The 19984-nt window shown below is 53.4% G+C and overlaps 2 protein-coding genes across 9 annotated transcripts in view; both read left to right on the top strand.

The window, feature by feature from the left end:
• SYNPO (synaptopodin) overlaps positions 1-3084 on the top strand; it is a 36159-nt gene extending 33075 nt beyond the window's left edge. For all 6 annotated transcript variants that reach the window (XM_037161869.2, XM_053665910.1, XM_037161871.2 and 3 more), the window contains exon 3: positions 708-3084. In XM_037161869.2, coding sequence (XP_037017764.2) covers positions 708-1373 — 666 coding nt within the window. In that variant the 3' untranslated portion in view covers positions 1374-3084. The remainder of the gene's footprint in view (positions 1-707) is intronic.
• Positions 3085-4647: 1563 nt separating this feature from the next.
• On the top strand, positions 4648-17611 carry MYOZ3 (myozenin 3). Of its 3 annotated transcripts, none has more exons than XM_053665931.1 (6): positions 4648-4788; positions 6844-6905; positions 11579-11733; positions 12796-12931; positions 13330-13492; positions 16821-17611. In XM_053665931.1, exons 2-6 carry the CDS (start codon positions 6845-6847, stop codon positions 16987-16989), a joined length of 684 nt encoding a protein of 227 aa, XP_053521906.1. In that variant the 5' UTR covers positions 4648-4788; position 6844; the 3' UTR covers positions 16990-17611. The 3 variants fall into 3 exon arrangements, with proteins under 3 accessions (XP_053521906.1, XP_053521907.1, XP_053521905.1); XM_053665932.1 differs by lacking the exon at positions 4648-4788 and adding an exon at positions 5138-5199; XM_053665930.1 differs by lacking the exon at positions 4648-4788 and adding an exon at positions 5179-5294.
• Positions 17612-19984: the final 2373 nt, after the last annotated feature.

The raw sequence follows: 19984 nt of genomic DNA, 5'->3' as shown, positions 1-19984 counted from the left end.
GGGATGGCCTTTGTCTTAAATCCAACCTTTAAAAAAAAATCAATGTTTTTGTTTAAAATTTTTGAATAGGAGTATGGAACCCTGGGAGTATGGTACCATGAGGTTCAAAAACCTAAACTTACATTAAAAAATAATGCATTAAAAGCCTTATTCCCACTCCTGTGGCTTGCCCAGTTTCTAACGAACCATTTTGCTTAGTTTCATGTGAATCCTTCCAGTATTTCTTTCTTTATAGCAACTAACATCTAGTGAGCACTTTCTTCCTTCCAGGAAACCTTCTAACACGTGAATAGTCTTTCACATCAGTTACCGCATTTAATTCTCACAACAACCCCACAGGGTACGTGCTGGTATGAGACCCTATTTACAGAGGGAGGAAAAGGAAGTCCAGAGGTTTCCAGCTGCTTCTGCTATTGAAGCGACTGCCCAAGTTCATTCCGAAAGTACAGGGGTCTGTCTGCAAAGCGAGCGTTCTTAACCACCAGTCACCTGCCTCCCTGTTGAGCACAGGGCCGGGCAGCACGGGTTTTTTTAAGCATCTGGACTGAGACTGGGGACACCTACGTTTTATTGTAGTCACTACCCGACTTTGATCGCTGGCTTCCTTGACTGTACAATAGACAAATCAAACTCGAACCCTTCCGCAATTCCGGTATGGAGGACCCCAACTCTAACGCTTGCCCCCACCGTCTCTGCTCTCTCCACAGGATCGCCGCGAGAGCCTGCCCACCTCCCCGCCCTGGACGCCGGGCACGTCCCGGCCCCCCAGCAGCCTGGACGGCTGGGTGAGCCCGCGGCCGTGGGAGCCCGGCCGCGGGAGCAGCATGAGCAGCCCCCCGCCACTGCCGCCGCCGCCACCCATGTCCCCTTCGTGGAGCGAGCGCTCTGTGTCCCCGCAACGACCTGAGACCGAAGTGCGGCCCCCCAGCCGACAGCTGCAGGCTCTCCTGGCGCGAAACATAATCAACGCGGCCCGGCGCAAGAGCGCCTCCCCGCGGCCGGCGGGCACCGAGAGCCTGCGGCCCTTTTCCCCGCCCAGGGCGCCGCCGCCGCCGCCGCCGCGCATGCGCTCGCCGCAGCCTGCCCGCCCCGGCCCGGCAGCCACCGCTGCGGCCACGTTCGCCCCAATTCAGCGGGGCCCGCTACTGGCTGGGCCGTCGCCTTGTGCCAGTCCCCGCAGCCCGCTTCCCGCACCATCCAGGCCCTTCCCCTATCGCCGCTCACCCACGGACTCGGACGTGTCCCTCGACTCCGAGGACTCCGGGGCGAAGTCGCCCGGCATCCTCGGCTACAACATCTGTCCCCGCGGGTGGAACGGGAGCCTGAGGCTCAAGCGTGGCAGCCTCCCCGCCGAGGCCTCCTGCACCACCTAAAACCTCCCCCGCCTCCAACGCATCCTCCACCACGGGAGGGCCCAGCCGGAAAGAAGAGTCCTCAAACTTGGGATACTTCAGCACCATGTCCCCAAGGGGTCTGGCTTGTTTGGACAGCCCTAGAAATAAAGGGCCAGGAAGGAAGGCTCTGGGCTTGAGGGTGGGGTACTGACACAGCCCCAACTCTTATCACTCAGCCCTGGTGTGAACCTGGGCAAGACTCTTCCTCTGACCCTCAGCTTTTCCACCTGCTTACTGGGACTTTGGCTGAAGTAATCTCCAAATCTCTAAATGCCCACTCCCATCAACGCACACATGCCTTGGAGAAGGCAGGGTGTTGTGTACATGAACCCCTGGACTTGCTTCATCCCAGGGTTCCATACTCCTCCCTCCCTTCCTGGCTCTGCTCTCTGGAGTCTGGCAAATGAGGGGTGTGTTCAAAAGATCCTAGGCCTAAATTCCCTGCCCAGGTCCCAGCCTGACCGTCTGCCTTCCTGGCTCCAAGTCCCAGGCAGTAGCAGCTGTTTTCCATCCCTGCCCAGACAAGCTCTATTTTTACCATGGTGACCTTTAGAGAGGTCTTCCAGGCCAGCTCAAGGTGCCCGGCTCCTCTGGACAGAAGAGGCGGGAAGATTCCTCCTCCCACATCCCTCTGTTTTTCTCCACCCCAGCTCAGACTGCCCAGGGCATCTTATCTGCAGCCAGAGAAGAGGCTATGAGGCAGTGGTTGCCCCCAGGGCTGAGCCTCCAGGCCTGCTCTAGGTGCCTCCAACCCACCTATCTCTTCTGGGCCCTTTCATGGTGACCTTTTCAGCAGCACATGGAGCTTTCTACGAGCCTGCGGCTTTACCTGATGGCCCTGGGTTTGAGGTTGCCAGCATGGAAAGAGGGACACAAAGAGTTCCTTGTTACAGCACGGATGCAAGCAGTGGCCAGGATGCTAGAGGAGCTTCTAGTGGAAAATGGTTTGGCTCAGATGGCCTCTGAGGGCTCTTCCAGTCCTGGAACTCATTCTACGGTATTAGGAAGGGAGGGAGGCGGTAGTTCAACCATTTCCAGAGTTGGCTGGTGGTGCCCTCTAGAGGTTCAGAATATCTGCTTGAGGATATTAAGTGCAGGGGTGCAGGCGGGGGAGGGTTATTGGGATTGGCTGAGGATCAAAAGCATGTAGGAAACTAGGATGTTGCTAAAGATGAAGGACAGAGTGTGGGGTTTGGGATAGACTTACCCTAACCCCAAATTACTTCCTCATTTGAACCCTCAAGAGAGGCTAGGAGAAACTGGGGGTCAGGATGTGGGTGGAGTGCTTGGAATAAAGAAGGGATCCCAGAGGGTACCAAGGGTCCAAGGATTGGGAACAAAGGCCCTGTCGGTGGGGAGATGAGCAGGTGCTCCAGCTTGGTCAGCGACGAGTGACCACATTTACCAAAGTCCTCATGTGCTTTAGGGTCCCTTGTAGCATGGAAGACAGGCTAAGGCCTGTTTCAGAGAAGAGATGCTGAGGCCACCAGCTGATGTGGTGGCATAGAATATCTATTTCTACCTGCATATCCCCAAAGAGCCAGCAGGAAGCAGCCTTAGCTGCAGTTCTGCCTGGCTATGCCCTCACCTCACTGCCTTCTCCCCTAGTCCTCTCCTCTCCCCCGGTGTCCGTCTCTTGCCTCCTATAGAATTCAGCTCTGGCCCTGAATAAACGCTTCCTGCAACCTTCTGCCTCCTGGGTCAATTTCAGCTGTGTGTAAAGCCCTTCTCCATAGGGCCAGGGAAGGTTGCTCCTTCCCTTCTTCCCAACCACGGGACAGTCCCTGGGACTCTGGATAGATGAGAATGTGTAACACACATGGGAAGGAGCAGCCATGAGGAGAGAAAGGGAACAATGGAAAAACTCTGCGCCATAGAAGAAGTCACTGAGCTGAAGACCCGGTCCTGTGGCCTACTAGCCGGGTGCCCCGGGGCAAGCCCACTCCTTCTCCCGGCCTCAGTTTCCCTGTCTACGTAATGAGTGAGCCGGGTTAGGTGATGTGTCTAGGTGGGTTGGCCCAGACCCTGACCACAGGGTACTGTCACTAGAGCATGCAGGCCCAAGCTGGGGCAGGACCCAGGGCTCTGGAGCTGCTTCCTCATGGCAGGTCAGGGCTCTGGGCAGGGGGAGGAGATCACACCCAAGTCCAGACAATCCTAGTGAGCTCAGGACCTCAACCACTGGAGTGTTCCTCTCCTCATGGGGGCATCCTTCTTCCTGAGAAGGGGATGTGACCTCACTCCCAGGGAAGGCCACGCCTGCCCTGGGCTCATTCCTCACCTTCCTGTCTGGAAGCTGAGACCCTGCAGAGGCTGGACAGAGGAACCCGAGTGGCAGAAAGCCGAGTTCAGGCAGTCCACAGCAGCGTCCAGGCATCTTCCTAAGCAGTTGTCAGACATGTATGCCCTTGCACCGTGTCCCTTCATACAGGTACAGATGCTCCCTGCCCTGGACCCAGGGCAGGCCTGCTGGTCCTGCCTTTCCAAGGCAGTGATTGCTGGGCCTCTCACTCTTTATGTTTAGCTGGAACCTCCCCTGAACACAGTATCCCCCTGCCTCCTGATCTTACTCCCCAGACACCTCAAAATAAGTTCATCCCAAATGGATTCAGTATCTGCCTCGTCCCCAACTCTACACGCTCCTCTCCTGTCACCTTCCTTAGTCACCTGAGCCAGACCCTGACTGGCCCTCCCCTCACCTCGGCACTCAGTCTCTCACCAGGACCCCCCAGTCCCTCTCATCCTCCAGACACCCCCATTACTGCCCCATCCAGCCACCCCCAGCCCTCCCCTGATCACGGTGAAGGCCCGCCCCGTCTGGCTCCCTCCCCTCCACTTTCCATATGGCAGCCAGAGACGTCTCTGGAAAAATGCCAGCCTGACCCCTCCATGTCACCACTTTAAACTCTTCAACGGCTCTTTATAAAGCACACTTGCCTTTTGAAAAGCTTGCTATGATCTGGCCCCTGCCCACCTGCCTGGCCTCATCTCTCAGCACTCCCCCTCCTCCCAGTTCTGGTTCTGCTTGCCCATCCCCTACCATCCTTGTACGTGACTCGGCCTTTGCCTGCAATTCCTGTGTCCTTTCTCTGCCCAGTTAACTCCCACTCAGCCTTCAAGGCCCAGCTCAAATGTCTCCTCCTCTGGGAAGCCTTCCCCACCCTCAGGCCAAGCTGATGGCACCGTCCCCTGGATGCTCCCTGAGCATTTCCCATGATGCATCTCAAAGGCTTATTTACGGGCCTGACTCGGGCTGGCTGAGTTCAGCACAGAGTCCTGCTTCATTTATTTTCAGTCCAGAGAGAGAGGCTCAGAGAATGTGAGAAGGTGGAGGAAGGGAGAGAGGAAGGAGGGAAAGAAGAAGGAAGATGTGAAGGAAGGAAAGAAAGAATACGTAAGTCAAAGATATTGAAGGACAATTCATCCATCCATCCATCCATCCATCCATCCATCCATCCATCCATCCATCCAACAAATATCTATGGTGATCCTATCAGGACCCTTTCTAGGCACTAAGGATACAATTAGCAGGCTCAAGTGACTGGAGACTCCCAGCATTTCCAGGTGACTTTGGTGTGTGCATATGAACGTGTGTGTGTGTACACGTGCACCAAACCCTTCTGTCGGCAAGGGCCTGCTGCGGGGCACCTGTCTTCCCTGGGGCCTGGTGCTTTTAGCATCTGTCCCTGGATCCTGTTGCAGCCCGAAATAAGGCTGTGAGCCACGACAAGGCAGGAAGGATTCTCGTCAGCTGAGGCTGGAGCTGACTGCAGGGCACATTCCACTCACTGACCGTCTGACCGAGGTAGGAACACGGACCATTCAACTTGCAGCTTCCCAACAGAGGTGTTAATCTTGAGGGTCTCACACTCTCTCTGCCACTGCGATCTCACCTTTCAGGTACCACCATCCGAGGGGAACTTGTGGAGCTGTGGGGAGTGGGCGGAGGGATGAGCTAATCCTCAGAGCCCCTTCCTGTCACGGGGAGCAGAGGAAAGGCCCTCCTGCAGAGGATCTGGGGAGTGCGGGGGGCCTTGCGGAAACCTGAGTCCTGAGCTGGGGCAGGAGGGGATCTAAGCCCTAGATTACTCCAGGTTAAATGGGGTAGAGGTGGCCAGGATTCGAGGTGGGGATAGGTAATGGCTCTGCTTAGAACTCCAAAATCTTTACATCGTGGAGGGAAGCAGGGTCCCAGCCTGGAAAATGAGGGGCCCATCTGAGCCTCTGTGAATTTCGGTGTGTGTTGGGGGCAGTGTCCATCAGGAAGCAGATCTGCAGACTGCGGAGCCCTGGTGCTCATAGCTGGAGCATTCTCAGCCACCTCATGGCCTTCACCCCAACTCATGCAGACTGCTCGTGTTTGCACCCAGTTTAAGGGGCCTGTGGATGCTCTGGAAGCCTGTCCATGGATCTCCATGATCTAGCCCAACCCCCTACGTTACAGATGGGGGAACTGAGTCACAGAGCTGGAAAGCAACTTGCTCACAACAATTACAGAGGGAGTCAGGGTACCGATCAGATGCCAGGTCACCCCGCTCAGCGCCCACCGATCTAGGCTGGGAGCAGGCGTCAGGGGAACAGATGGAGGCAGATCGTCTTTCTAAAGGAAGGAACATGGAATAAACCTGGAGGCAAAGCAGACGGGCACAGGGGTCTGTAGTCGGTCAGGGGGCTCACGGGCTCTGTCTTCTCTTTGGGGGACAAGTGAGGGGATTTGGACCGGGGCCTTCAGGGGCTTGGTGGGACTCCGGACCTCATTTGTAAATTTCCTGGAAAGTGCCAGGAGATACAAATGGGGACCCAGAGGAGGAGAAAGAGAGGGGTGAGGAAGGAGAGAGCACCATGGGGTGCTAGGCTTATTGGGGCAATCGCTTCATAAGTTGTATAAATGCCTAATCACCCTATTATATGTCCAGTATAATTTAAAAATAAAAATATTAAAATAAAAGAGAGCATCATGAAAGTTAGGTCTGAGCAGAGGAAGGGGTGATGGCTTTCCCAGCTCCCTTGGATCAGCCTGTGCCCTCATGCCTTAGTGCCAAGTACTGGGGACAGCGGGGGAGGGCCAGACTTGCAGACCCCCATGTCACCCCAGCCTACCCACCCCGACCCCGTGTCCCCCCCCACCTCTTTCAGCCACTGATCAGAGCTCCCGAGTCAGCAGAAGAAAAGTTGGAGACCCTCACCTTCCCCACCCTTAGCACCCCAGCTATTATTACCCCTGAAGAGAGAGCATTTCTCTAGTGTAAGGAAGATTGAACATCTCCCCCACCCTCCCTGGACCTCAGCCTCCTCCTCTGCACAGAGAGGCCCCAAAGGCCCTTCCAGCTCAGACAGCCCTTGCCTGAGGCTTTGGGGTGGGCTGGAGTTGGATGGGCTGGGGACCTGGAGGAGGTCTGGGAGGGCAATGGAGGCAGCCTGGCCCATTCATGGATCATCTCATCTACAGGATGATCCCCAAGGAGCAGAAGGAGCCAGTGATGGCTGCCATGGGCGACCAAGCTGGACCAGGTAAGGTGGACCCAGCCCTCGTGCGTTCCTCAGACCCCATCCTTCCTTGGTCCCAGATTGCAGCCACTCGGGCCTTCTGGCCCCCAGCCCACAAAAACAGGTGTGAGTTCCAGGTCGGCCCCAAGGGAGTGCCTGGGAAATCTGCCGCCTGGGCCCCAGACCAGGCCTGGCCCCAGCTACGCCCTTATCTCAGTCCCATACGGAGTTCTGCAGGCTCCAGTCCCAGATCCAGCCTTAGCTGGAGCCCCATGCTCCCCACACGCTTGTCCTTGCTTATTGAAACCGTGCGCCCCACGGAGCCCCTGTGCCAGGACACAGGGGTGAGGAAGAGCGGGGCAGGCTGGCTAGAGCAGGCTACCCAACCAAACTCAAACCAGTTCATTTAAAAGCCGGCTCATCCAATGAATATATCATCTAAAATACATGTTTATCAACTTTTTAAGACCTCTTCCAGAGCTCTTGTCATAATTTTAAAGTCTGTTTATTTGGCCTAATTTAGAGCATTTCAAGTATTTTAAAAACAAATTCAGTTAAGTCAGGGCTCTTAAACTTTCATGTGAATCACAGTGACATGGAGTTGCTTAAAATGTGGATTTGCAGCATTTTAAGCAACTTATGAAGTGATCACACCCCAGGGATTCTGATTCAGTGGCCCTGGAGGAGCCATCCATTTGCCTTTCAGACAGGTGCCCAGGTGATTCCCCTGAGGGGGTGTTGGGGGCTGAGGGGGCGGGCGATGGGGCCCATGAACCGTGCTCTGATGAAGCCTCACCCAAGACCACTGCTAGGTTTGGCCTCCTAAGAAGCACTTAATCATGTTGAACGGCTTTATATGTGAGTCATCCTTTTAACCTATTTTGCATGTTCTTGCCTCCTTTTGTTGGAGTCAAGTCTCTTTTCCTTATTCCATGATTGCGTGTGCTGAAATACACAAACTCTGTGAAGTGCTGGCGCTCTAACTAGAAGAACTGGGCCCTGCATCCCCTCTTCTTGGGCCTAAGTAATTCATTAGACCCCCAAATATCAACACACATCATTTATGCCAGACTGGAAATATGTAAACTGCTGACGATGGCTAGTGTAATAAGTAAACACAATTTTGAAACTAAAGAAAACTAGAAAGAGAATAAAAAATCACGGCTTTGCTACCAAAAGACACCCATTGTAGAGGAATAATAATAAAAACACCATTATTGTTATGCATTTATGTATAGTCTCTTATATTTTCACATGTGCAATAAATTTTCTTTTTTTTAAATTTTTATTTATATTATGGTGTATAAAAGGATTGATTCTAGGTCACTTTTTTTATTTATTTATTTATTTATTTATTTTTATTTATTTTAAAGATTTTATTTATTTATTTTTAGAGGGGAAGGGAAGGAGAGAGGAGAGAAATTTTGTTCTCCGTTTTCTATTAAAAAAAAACAGTGCAATTTCCAGACCTCCCCCTTCCTATGTCCCACAAGCCATCACTGCTAATATTAGGTATATCTATCTCCCTGTGGGTTTTTCAATGTGTGCATGAGCATATATTTATTTTTTTTAATATATGAGTGGGCCCTGGCTGGTGTAGCTCAGTGGATTGAGCATGGGCCTACGAACCAGAGGATTGCAATTCAATTCCCAGTCAGGGCACATGCCTGGGTTGCAGGCCAGTTCCCAGCAGGGAACACATGAGAGGCAACCATACATTGATAGTTCTCTCCCTCTCTCCTTCCCTTCCCCTCTAAAGATAAATAAATAAAATCTTTAAAATAAATAAAAATAAAATATATGAGTGGATCCTGGCTGGTGAGGCTCAATGGACTGAGTGTGGGCCTGTGAACCAAAGGGCCTCTGATTTGATTCCCAGTCCAGGTCCCCGGTGGGAGCGCCTGAAAGGCAACCACACATTGATGTTTCTCTCTTTCTCTTTCTCCCTCCCTTCTCCTCTCTCTATAAATAAATAATATATTTTTTAAAAATTAAATAAAATAAAAGATATGAGTGGGACCTCAGAATACAAATTCTTCTGAAACTCACTTTCCCTGCTTTGGACCTACAGTAGACTTCTCTGTGCCCTCAACATGTAGATGGTGCTCTCTCTAACTTTGCTGAAAGAATGAAAAGACCCTTAACCTCTTTTTTAAAAAGACCATGTAGCAGTCCAGCCTTGAATGGACTGAGTCACAGACCCTGAACAGCCTCGGGTCCGCCTGGTGGCCGCACCCATCTCTGACCTGGCCCCTTGTCACACTGCTGTCAGGCAACCTTGTCAACCTCTCTCCTCAAGCATCCAGTATCTCCTCCTCCATCTTCATTCTCAGTGAATGACCTTCGTTCTTCTTCCACTGAGGAAAGTCCAGTCACCAAAAGGGAACATCTGCAGGCTGCCTCCCTCACGTCTGTCCACTTGCTTGTCCCTGGGTCCACATTCCCAGTTGTCCTTCCTGATGTGGTAGATGAACCTCCTTGCCCCTGTCTGAAGCCCACCCTTCTAGGTGGGCACCAGATGCCCTTGAGCTGGGAGGAGTCCCCAGCTCAAGAATCCTCTCTGTACATTGTGCTGTTAAGTTTTCCCGTCAGCTCACAAACACGCAGTTATTTCTCCTTCTTTAAAAACAAACGCACAAGCAAACAAATATCACTCTTGATTCCACACCTGCCTTCTGCCAAAGCCATGTGGGGCACAGCCCCTCAAAGCAGCCACCTCTACTTTCTTCCGCTCCTCTTCCTCTTTTTTTAATACCTTATCAAGGTGACTTCCAAACACACATAAAAGTACAGAGTGCAAATCCCCGTGGCCCTCCTTTTATTCCTGGAATCCAAAGCAAATCCAAAAGTGCATGTCATTTCATGCTCTGAATATTTCTGAGTCCATCAAAAGCATCAAAAGGACATTTCCCTACATGCCACAAAGACATGGAGGGACAGAATTATCAATATGGATAGAATACTGCCTAATAACCGGTCTCATATTCAGCCGTCTCCAATTTTCTATTTTGTTAGTGAAGATCAAAACAAGGGCCACTGTTTTTATTTGGTTGCTATGTCTCTTAAGTCCCCTTTAATCTAAAACAACCCTCACTTATTTTCCATGGCATTCACTCCTTCGAAGGAGCCAGGCCAGCTGCCCCATGAAGGTTCCACCTCCTAGATGTGGCTCGTTGCTCCCTGGTGGTCAAACTGCTCCTCCATCCATTTTCGCTGGAACTCCTTCCAATAAGCCCTGTGCACCCAAACACTCCCCAGCAACTGCTTCTGTGAGGATCACCAAGAGTAAGCACATCAGTAAAGATCGTGACCGATGTAGCGTCGTCTCACCCCACACACCAGCAGCTCCTGACTGCGTGGGTCACCCACCTCCCCAAACGCGCTCGTCATTCGGGGTCCGGGACACCACACCCCAGATTTCCTTCTGCCTCTCTGGGTGCTCCTGCTTGGCCCCCAGGTCTGGGGTCTCACTTCCTCAGTCCAAAGGTTGGGGGCCCCAGGGTGTAAACCTGCTGTGGTCCTAACTGTAAAAAAAGAAAGAAATGCGATGCTCTTCACTGCAAACAGCACAACAAATACCACCGACCACTCACGATGGCCGGATCTCCGCCTCAGGTCAGCCTTCTCCCAGGGACATGAGACTCTCCGCTTGCATGTGTACCCGACTGTGGGGAAAATCAGAGGGCTTGGAGTAGGGAGTAAGCATTATAGAAAGCAAAAATTTGTTACCTTGGAAAGGTGGAGACCTTTAGTCGATTAAAGAAGCTACAAAGCACGCAGGCTATGATTTCATTTCAGTTTAAAACTCATATGAACATATAGTCATAAAAAATACATCAAAGGATGTATACTAAGATGTTAATAGTGGCAATCTCTGAGTGATATAAAAATGGCATTTTTCCTTCTCTTATATCTGAATTTTCTTTTTTAAATTTTTATTTATTTATCTTTAGAAGGGAGGGAGAGAGGGAGAGAGATATATGGTTGCCTCTCATGCATCCTCTGCCGGGAACTGGTCTGCAACCCAGGCATGTGCCCTGACTGGGAATCAAACCATGATCTGGTTTGCAGGCCTGCGCTCAATCCATTGAGCTACACCAGCCAGGGATTATATCTGTATTTTCTAACTTTCTTCAATACAGATATATAATGTTTTATCATCATAAAAGGCTATTTCAAAGTTATAGGAACACGTGTAAAACTGAACCCCCGGCTCTCCCACACCTTCTCCTCCTCCAGACCCTCCCCGTCCTCCGAAGTAGCCGCTCGGTCCCTCCAGAGGCCCAGGCCACAAAGCCTGCCAGCATCCTCCACCCCTCTCTCTCACGCCCCCAACCATGGCCCACCTTTAAAAGATACCTAGAATCTGACCATTTCACACTACCTCCACCTCTGTGGGCAAAGAGATGCCCAGGAAATCCATGGAATAAAGAAATACAAACGGCCAAAGAGCCCGTGAAACAGCGTTCAATTTCACTGAGCGCCAAACAGGCAAATTAAACTCTGAGGCATCATTTCTGCCCCCCAGGTGGGCAGAGTCCCCTGAATGATGACACTTGGTGCTGGCCTATGCCCTGTGCGGGGAGAAGCCGTGATTCTCATACACAGCGGACAGTGCTGTGAGGAGGTCCCCTGGAAGGTGGCTCCCAGTAACCTGAGCACTAGGCAGTAAGAGCTCCCTCTGGCCTCCCCCGCAGCGCCTCTGCTGGACCTGGGCAAGAAGCTGAGCGTGCCCCAGGACTTAATGATGGAGGAGCTGTCGCTGCGCAACAACCGGGGGTCCCTCCTCTTCCAGAAGAGGCAGCGCCGTGTGCAGAAATTCACCTTTGAGTTTGCGGCCAGCCAGCGGCCGGTAAGTTCCACTGTGCTCACAGGGAAACTGGGGTCCAGAGAAGGCCAGTGGTTTGCCTAAACCCAAACAGTGAGCCAGGGGAGGACCCCGGGGTCCCTGGGGAGTCCCGCAGGCTTCAGCTAGGGAAGGCTGTGACGTCCCCATCAGACTGGGCCCCCGTCTTGCTGTGCAACCCCAGGAAACTATCACCTCTTCAGGCACCTCGCTCCGGATACAAAACACAAAGCGGAGCGAAGGGGTGACAGTGGCTCCTGCAAACAGTGCCGATGAGCGGTCCTGTGCTTGGGCTGAACCTGCAGCAAGCAAGACTTAGATTAGACTTGACCTAAGACAGGAAACACAGAATGCCTTTTTCTCTTCTTGCCGCTGGAAGGAGGAAAAGGCTGTGGAACGGAAAGGAGGTGAAGGGTTGTTTTTCCTGAGGCTTCAGAAAGGCAGCAGGCAGCTTCAGGCACTTCTGCTGAGCTCAGGGCAGTTCATCCCCGCTCCACCCCATTTCTGGGCGGGGCGGCAGCCACCGAGGAGTCAAACGGCGGAACAATAGAGAGGACAGAATGCCTACTCTTGCTACGCACCTAAGACACTGCTGGCTGGTCACTTTACATGTTATAAGCTCCTTGTCTGCTCAGAAAGTGATATTATTAGCATCATCACCTCCATTTTACAGAGAAGGAAACTGAGGTTCAGGGAGCTTATCTGCCCAGAGTTAATATTATAATAGCAACTAATGTATATAAGAGCATCTCTCTGTCCCAGGCAGCAGGTTTAGGGCTCTGCACTAGTAACTCATACCTCCCAAAACCCTGGGAGGTGGGTGCTAGGATCAGGTGCCCTCCTTTGTTCAGTGGAGGGTGATCCCTGGCCCCCTGCCAAGCTGGCTTCCCTGCTGTTTATTTGCTACTCAACTTGCACAGTCGGTAGCTGGAAGCACCAGGGGGAAGGTGACAGGAACAGAGCAGCAGGGGAAGGTGAGGATGGAGGGAGACTCACAGCAGGGAGACCCTGGGGATGGGACTTAGTGACTCCAAGGCCGCCGCCTCTCAGCACCCGCCCTGTGCCCAGGTTGCCAACGGCCCGGAGGATCAGAACTACCGCTCTGAGCTCCACATCTTCCCGGCCTCGCCCGGGGACCCTGAAGACGCCCGGCCCGCAGCTTCCCGGGCTGAGCGCGCCCCTAGCCCCAGCGCCCTGGCGCCAGGTGAGCGGCCTCTGGGACCAAGACCAGAAGCCACAGCGGGGCAAGAAGAGAACCCAGAGAGCGACTAGTCTGCCTCCTTCCCTTCCCAAACACACACTGGCCACGGACCTAACACAAGCCCAAACAGCAGCAGTGCGGCGCCCCGGGTCACACAGCGAACTCGAGTTCCCGTCGACACTGGGATCTGCATCCCGACCCGTGATTCCCCTGCTCCAGTCCTTGTTTCCAGGGATGGGGCAGGGTATCCTTCCCTGGGTCGACTTTGGGTGTCACATTCCGCCCCGCCCTGCTTCCCCTTGCCCAGCGTCGGCCTTCCCTCCCTAAACACATCCGCGGGGTGGGCGGAGGGAGTGGGGTCCCGGGAGGAAAGGAAGCCAGGTGCCCTGCTCCACCTCCAGGCTACGCTGAGCCACTCAAGAGTGTCCCACCAGAGAAGTTCAACTGCACCGTCATCCCCAAGGGCTACCACTGCCCGTGGCAGGAGTTCATCAGCTACCGGGACTACCAGAGGGATGGCCGAAGTCTCACCCCCAGCCCTGCGGAGTATCGAAATTTCAACAAGTAAGTCGGTGGGCAGTTTGGAGAGCCCGCAGGAGGGTGTGCGGGTGCCGGTCGGGGCCACTACGGGGGCTGCATTTCCTGAGCACAGGCTGTACCTGAACACGTCATAAACGGCGACTGAGCTCTTGCTAGAACTCACTAGAACTCTTTACTCAGCACAGAGTAGGTGCTCAGTAAGTGTACAGGGAATGTGCCACACCTCCCGTCGAATCCTCTGCACTACGGAGGCGGCCCGTGCTCCAGTTTTTCCTATTCTGCCTGTGAAGAAACCAGCTCAGGCACATCCACAACCTGCCCAGGTTTCCGAAGCAAGGAAGCAGGGCAGGGCTAGGGCCCGAGTCTGGACTGCCTGCCCCAGAGGCCGGCTTCTCGTCCTCCGTCACTACCACGTGAGAGATGAGGCGCATCGAGGGGCACATCCTTCCCTGGTGGGGGCCCCAGACCTTGCCAGTCCCGGGGAGCTCAGCCTTTTCCTCATTTTCCTCAGTGATCTGGGAAGCAGCGTGGAGGCTGCCCCAAAGCGGGGAGTGGGGGCCACAGTGGAGTGGTTTGTGCTGTTTAGAGCATGGGGCCTCGATGTGGGCGTAAAATCAGGCTCCTCAGCCAGCTGTGTGGCCTTGGGAAAGTGACTCAACCTCCCTGAGCCTCCATTTCCCCATCTGTAAAATGAGACTACTACAGTACCTACTTCAAAACATTGTTGTGAGGGTGGTGTGAGAAGCCATAGGCAAAGTTTCTGGCAAGTAATAGGCTCTCCATAAACAATAGTGGCTATTATTCTTGTTTACAGGTTGAAATGCTAGCTGGAAAGGCTAATGGGGACAAAGGGATATATTTAACATTTTGCCCTGTGAGGCCCCAAACAAATCACAGCAGCCAAGACCGGAACTCAGCCCTGGAGGAAGGCCTTGGCCTGGGGCATGGACCTCAGTTGCCATTGGCCTCCTCAGCCTGACGCCATCCCTGGAACGTGCCCTCGCTGCAGTGCGTGCGAGTGCGGAGGGTCTGCGGAGAGGCCTCGCTGGGTCCGGCTCTTCTGGCTCAGACCACGCAGGCAGACCGTGTCTCTCACAAAGGCTATGGGGGGGGGGGGGGGGGCCTGGCTAGGCCTGCAGAGGGGGCCTCACAGGGAGGGCTGCAGGAACTGGGGGTGAGGGGCTTCGATAAAAGACTGCTGGGGGCTGGATGTGACTGCCCTCAAAGCCAAGGAGGGCCCTGCCGGAAAGATTGTGTCCCGTGCCTCCTCACCGCCCCCCCCCCCCCCCAAGCGCTGTGGGAGCCAGGAGCCCTGGCAGATGTCCTGGCGTTTCCTGCCAGCCAGGACTGTGCTCTCACCTCCTGGGGCCCGCAGACCCTGCCTCCCCAGCTATTTAAAACACTCAGCAGACATTTGGCCTTGACAGCCAGCTTCCAGGCCGGCCAGCTCAGGTTGCAGCCCCATCTGACACCTCCTGTGACAGCCTGAGGCACATCCTCACCAGCATAAGGTGGGTCTTGGGGACCCCTGAGCCCAGATCACGCTGGGGTGGAAGGGCCAGCTGAGGCAGCGTGAGGAGAGCAGCGGCAGTGCTGGCGGCCAAGCTGGGCTCTGGAGCCAGGGTTCTGGGCTCCCAGTCAAGGGCCCGACTGTGAGGCTTAAAACCATCCCAGCCCGTCCCCGTGGGGCCTGGCTGCTGATGCCACAGCTGGGGTGGTCCAGGCAGAAGCCCTGCCCTGGCTGCAGCCCAGGTTCTGGCCCCAGGTTCACTTTTCTACCCCAGGGACAAGCAGTCTCCTCTTCCCATTGGTCCCAGGCTATGGGGGAAACATCCTATGCGCAGTGCCTTTTCTTTTTTTAAATATTTTATTTATTTTTAGAGAGAGGGGAAGGGAGGGAAAAAGAGAGAGAGAAAAATCAACATGTGGTTGCCTCTCACGTGCCCCCCCCCCCCCAGGGGGATCTGGCCCGCAACCCAGGCACGTGCCCTGCCTGGGGCTCAAGCTGGCGACCATTCGGTTCGCAGCCCACGCTCAATCCACTGACCTGTGCCAGCCAGGGCCTTTTTCTTTCTCTTAAAATTAAAAAAATCGTTTTAAAGTCACGTACTTATAGTCTCTTAAAAAAGTAAACACACTGTGCAGCTACAAACAGGTGGGGTTCCCATGGTCACAGTCCCCGGGCCCAGGTTCCTTCTCAAAGGTTGGTATGGACGTTTCCAGAACATTCTCTAGGGGCAGCTACCTACACATAGGGCAGCAGTTTTCAACCTTTTTCATCTCCTGGCACCATAAACTCATTGCTAAAATTCTGTGGTATACCAAAAATACATATTTTTTTGCTGATCTGACAAAAAATTGGTATAATTTTGATTCATCTACACCAGACGGCTATTGTTGTGTGGCTGTTGTCACCTTTAGTTGACATCTGAAGGGAAGAGGGCAGGCCCTGACTAGTCCGGAATCTTCCCGTGGCGCACCGGGGGCCTCGGACCCCCGCGGATATTGCTGTCATAGGGATAGCATTGTTCTGTGTGTACGTGTGTGCCTGCTAGTATTTTGCACTTCTTTTTGTAATTCGCTTGTTTCACTCAACACTATACTTTTCAGCTCTACTGAGTACATGTAGCTCTTTTTGTTGCCTTTAAGCCACTGTGTAAGGTCCCGGCGTGTGGCCGTAGCACATTCATCGTATCCACCCCCCTGCCAGTGGACAGCGAGTGGGTCGTCCTGGCTTGTCGCTGCTCCAGTCTGCTTCCCTGTGCACACGTGCACGTGCCTCCCAAAGCCACGTGCTTGCAGGTGAACAGAATCTGCACATTTGCCGGTTTAAAGGATCCTGCTTAATTGTCCTCCACCCACCGTGCCCCACCCCCACCCCACAGCAGTGGTGCACGAGTGAGAATCCGCCCTGTCGTCAAATTATTTCTTCTCACCTGCCTTACAGGTCAGCAGCGCAGGGCCGCTGTGATCCGCACTCCCCTGGTTTTCACGGCTCTTTCTCACTCACCCCTTCCCCTGCAGGTGGTGCCATGTTCTCAGGAGAGAGGACAGGACAAAGGAAAAAACCTGACCCAACCCTACCGTCTCCAGGAGCTTACTTGTAGAGAGAAGCCTAGAGTTTTGACTAATACAAGCCAATTCAAATTCTGAAAACATCACTGCTATTTCTAAGTAACAAGACATTCCAAATAGGGGCAGAACTGAAGAAACCTGGTTTCGTACACAACCTGGCTGTACAGAGGGGTAAACTGAGGCCTGGAGAGAGGCAGGGAGGGGTCCCACCTGATTACCCCCATGTCAGTGGGCTGCCTCTCCCAGCCCACCTCTCCTGCTGCTCTTCTCTCCCCAGGACCCCCATGCCCTTTGGAGGACCCCTGGCAGGGGACATCATGTCCAGGGCAGGCACCCCCTTCATCCCGGAGCTCACCAGTGGCTTGGAACTCCTCCGCCTCAGACCCAACTTCAACAGAGTGGCCCAGGGCTGGGTCCGCAACCTCCCGGAGTCCGAGGATCTGTAGTCCCGGAGACCAGAAGCTTCAATACCCTGGTCTCAGAGTTCGGAGAACACCCAGAGCTGAGATTCACGGACAGCACTTCACAGTTTCGAAAGGGCCTTCACACACAAATACCTATTGCAAATGGCCTCAAAGGTCACAAAGTTCAGTAGTCCCCAAATGTGGGGTTTAGAAAGTTTTTCCTTTTCCTGAGATGCAGCTGGTCTTTATGTATTCATGTTCTAAATATTTATTAAGTACCTATTATGTGCTAGACTATGCGACAGCCCCAGGCAGAGGGGCCCAGCCCCCACGTAGACTAGGAAGAGATAGTAGGGAAGGAAGATGTGTAAGGCAGGAGATCACTGTACTTTTCCGTAGAGCCTGCCCATCGGCACGGGAGGAGCACAGTGCGGTGAGGCAGAGGAGGGTCTGTAACCCTGGGTGCGAACCTCCCAGAGGCTTGGAGCAGGGCCTCAGAGGGGGAGTGAGAGTCCGTCTTGGGCAGAGGGTGTGAGGGTGTGCATTCCCGGCCAGTGGACCAGCATGTGCTGGGGAGCTGCTGACTTGTCATAGGTGCAGGGTGTTCCAGAGAAGGGAGAGGGCTCTGTTAGAGGAGGTGGTGACTCCTTAGAAGGCCAGGTTGGGGTGGGCTGTGCTCAGAAAGTGGGGGAGGGCCTGGAGCTGGGGAGCGAGGGGTCTCCATGGTCGCTATGTGGGCACATATTGCAGGGGAATGAGGTAGGAAACCAGGAAGCCTTCCAGGAACAGGGCCTGGACTAGGGGGGCGGCCATGGAGATGGGAAGAAGGGGGCACCTTGCAGGACAGATGCAGAGTGGGGCACTTACAAAGACCCCTTCTTCCTACCTTCTGCTCCCCACTCTGAGTGGGCCTGGGGAGATCTTGTCCCAGTTTCCAACTGGAGTGGCTCATTAAGAAGAAGAGAGAAAGGAATGGCTTCGTTCAAGTGACAATGAGGATGAGGATGGCTGCTTTGTATTAGGTGCCCCAGCACTGGGGCTGGTGGTAGGTTCTCTACCTATCCAATTTCTGATTTTCAGTTCAACTCTAAAAGAGAAGTATTGCCCCATTTTACAGATGTGGATGTCCCAGCTCAAAGGGGGACAGGGGCTTGTCCAGGGCCAGACCCAAAGGGTAACTGTCCCATTCCAGTGGCTATCACTTTTTACTGCATAGGGTGGCCAAGCAGTGTCCACTCACTCTGGTGTCACCTCATAACGGTACCTGCCTTAGAGTACAGAGGTTAAGACTGTGGCCCAGGGCGTCGGACCGGGTGGGATGGCTCTCCTGCCACTGCCAGCCACTTCTCACCTGTGGGCCTCTGTCATCTGTAAGATGAGGACAAGGACAGGACAAGGACAGGCCCCCCCATACGGGGTTGTTGTGAGCGCAGCGACGGACACCTGCATAGTAAGCACTGGATTATTAGTACACTCCTGCAGCTACTGCTCTTAGCTGGCAAAGAGGCTCTGGCAGTGGATGCAGCCTGAAGCAGGCTGCTAGGGCGCGACTGGAGGTCAGTGAAGCTGAGGCCGGAAGGGAAGCCCCTGATCACTGCAGGGCCCCTTTGCCTGGGAACTACTTGTCCACCTCACCTCTTGCTGCCTCTTCCCTGACCCCTCCCTTGAGGAGATGAGGTCAGGAATCTGTCTGGTCCCCGGGGCACATTTCACTTTTTCTCTGGATGTTCCCTGTGCCCCACGCAGTCCCAGGGGCCAACGGCCTGACTCATAATTGCTTGCCATCAGCGTGTCATCTGAATTTGGGCATTGTCGTTTAAAGTCATGTTTCCATGAACTGAAAATCAGCCGTGAAAGAGTCTGAAACATACAAGAGAGGATTAGGACAGGCTCGCGTCAGCTCTGCTGTACCCGGAGGGTGATGGCAGCCACCACAGCATAGCAGAGGAGAGCCTGGCAATGGGGGGGGGGGGCGTCTGCCAGAGCCCAAAGCAAAGTCTCATTCCTTCCTTCTTCAGACAGTATGACTCTCACTGACACTCTTTTAAGAAAAAAAAAGAATTCTTATTGGAAAATAGATAAATAAGCAAGCAAAGGAAGAAGTAAAATGTGAAGGCATCTGCCCACATCGCCCCTCCCCTGTGACACTGGCCTTCCCGCACCCTGCCCCACCCACACCAGAGGGGACCACTGGCAACAGCTCGGTCCTTCTAGAATGCTAGGGTTATTTGAATAAATATGGGTATGTGTACAGTTGCATAAGTACAAAGATATGTTTTCATGGGATCGTACTGGATATAGTCTGTATTTTGCTGATTTATTCAACAGAATGTAAATTTTGGATCCTGCAAAAGCGGGTCATTCACCTTTCATGTAATTCGGGGTCCCAATGACTCTTCATATGAAATTCTCTGCTTTTGCCTGTTTGGCTCTTTATGTACATGAAATCATATAGTGACGAGGAAAGGAAAGGGACCGAGAACAGCCGGACACCGGAAACCTCAGACACGGCAGCCACGACCGTGCGTGAACCGCAGTCACGGGCACAACGCAGAGGCGTGTCGGGAGCACAGTGGGGCAGAGGCGGGCAGGTCCGGTGTCTGCACTTGCTGATGCGAGGACGACCTTCACGAGGTCGGACGGTGGTACCTGGGTGGAAAGAAAGGCGTGTGGTCGTGAGGGGCAGGGACGCTCCTGGGAAGACTGGGGGCTTTCTCTTCCTGGACCTGGGTAATTGTTACACAGACATTCACTTGGAAATATCTAATATAGCTGTGATTTGTGTTTTGTACACTTTCTGTACATTATGTGATATTTTACCAAGACAAGGCTTCCTTTTAAAAAAAGTTAATAGATTAATAGCAGATTGGATGTATGTGAAGAGAGAATTAGTGAACTAAAAATGACATTAGATATACCTAAAGAATTTGTGGACTGAGAGTGTCCACAAAGCATCACAGAGAAGTAAAGAAATGGAAAATATGAGAGAAGTTAAAGGACATGGACAATAAAATAGAAATGCCCAACACCACTAATA

This window comes from Artibeus jamaicensis, unplaced genomic scaffold (genome assembly GCF_021234435.1).
Source record: "Artibeus jamaicensis isolate MK-2021 breed Jamaican fruit bat unplaced genomic scaffold, CSHL_Jam_final contig_432, whole genome shotgun sequence".
In the NCBI taxonomy this organism is placed as follows: domain Eukaryota; kingdom Metazoa; phylum Chordata; class Mammalia; order Chiroptera; family Phyllostomidae; genus Artibeus; species Artibeus jamaicensis.
Note: the sequence above shows the minus strand (reverse complement) of the source record. Positions and strands in the feature narration are given on the sequence as shown.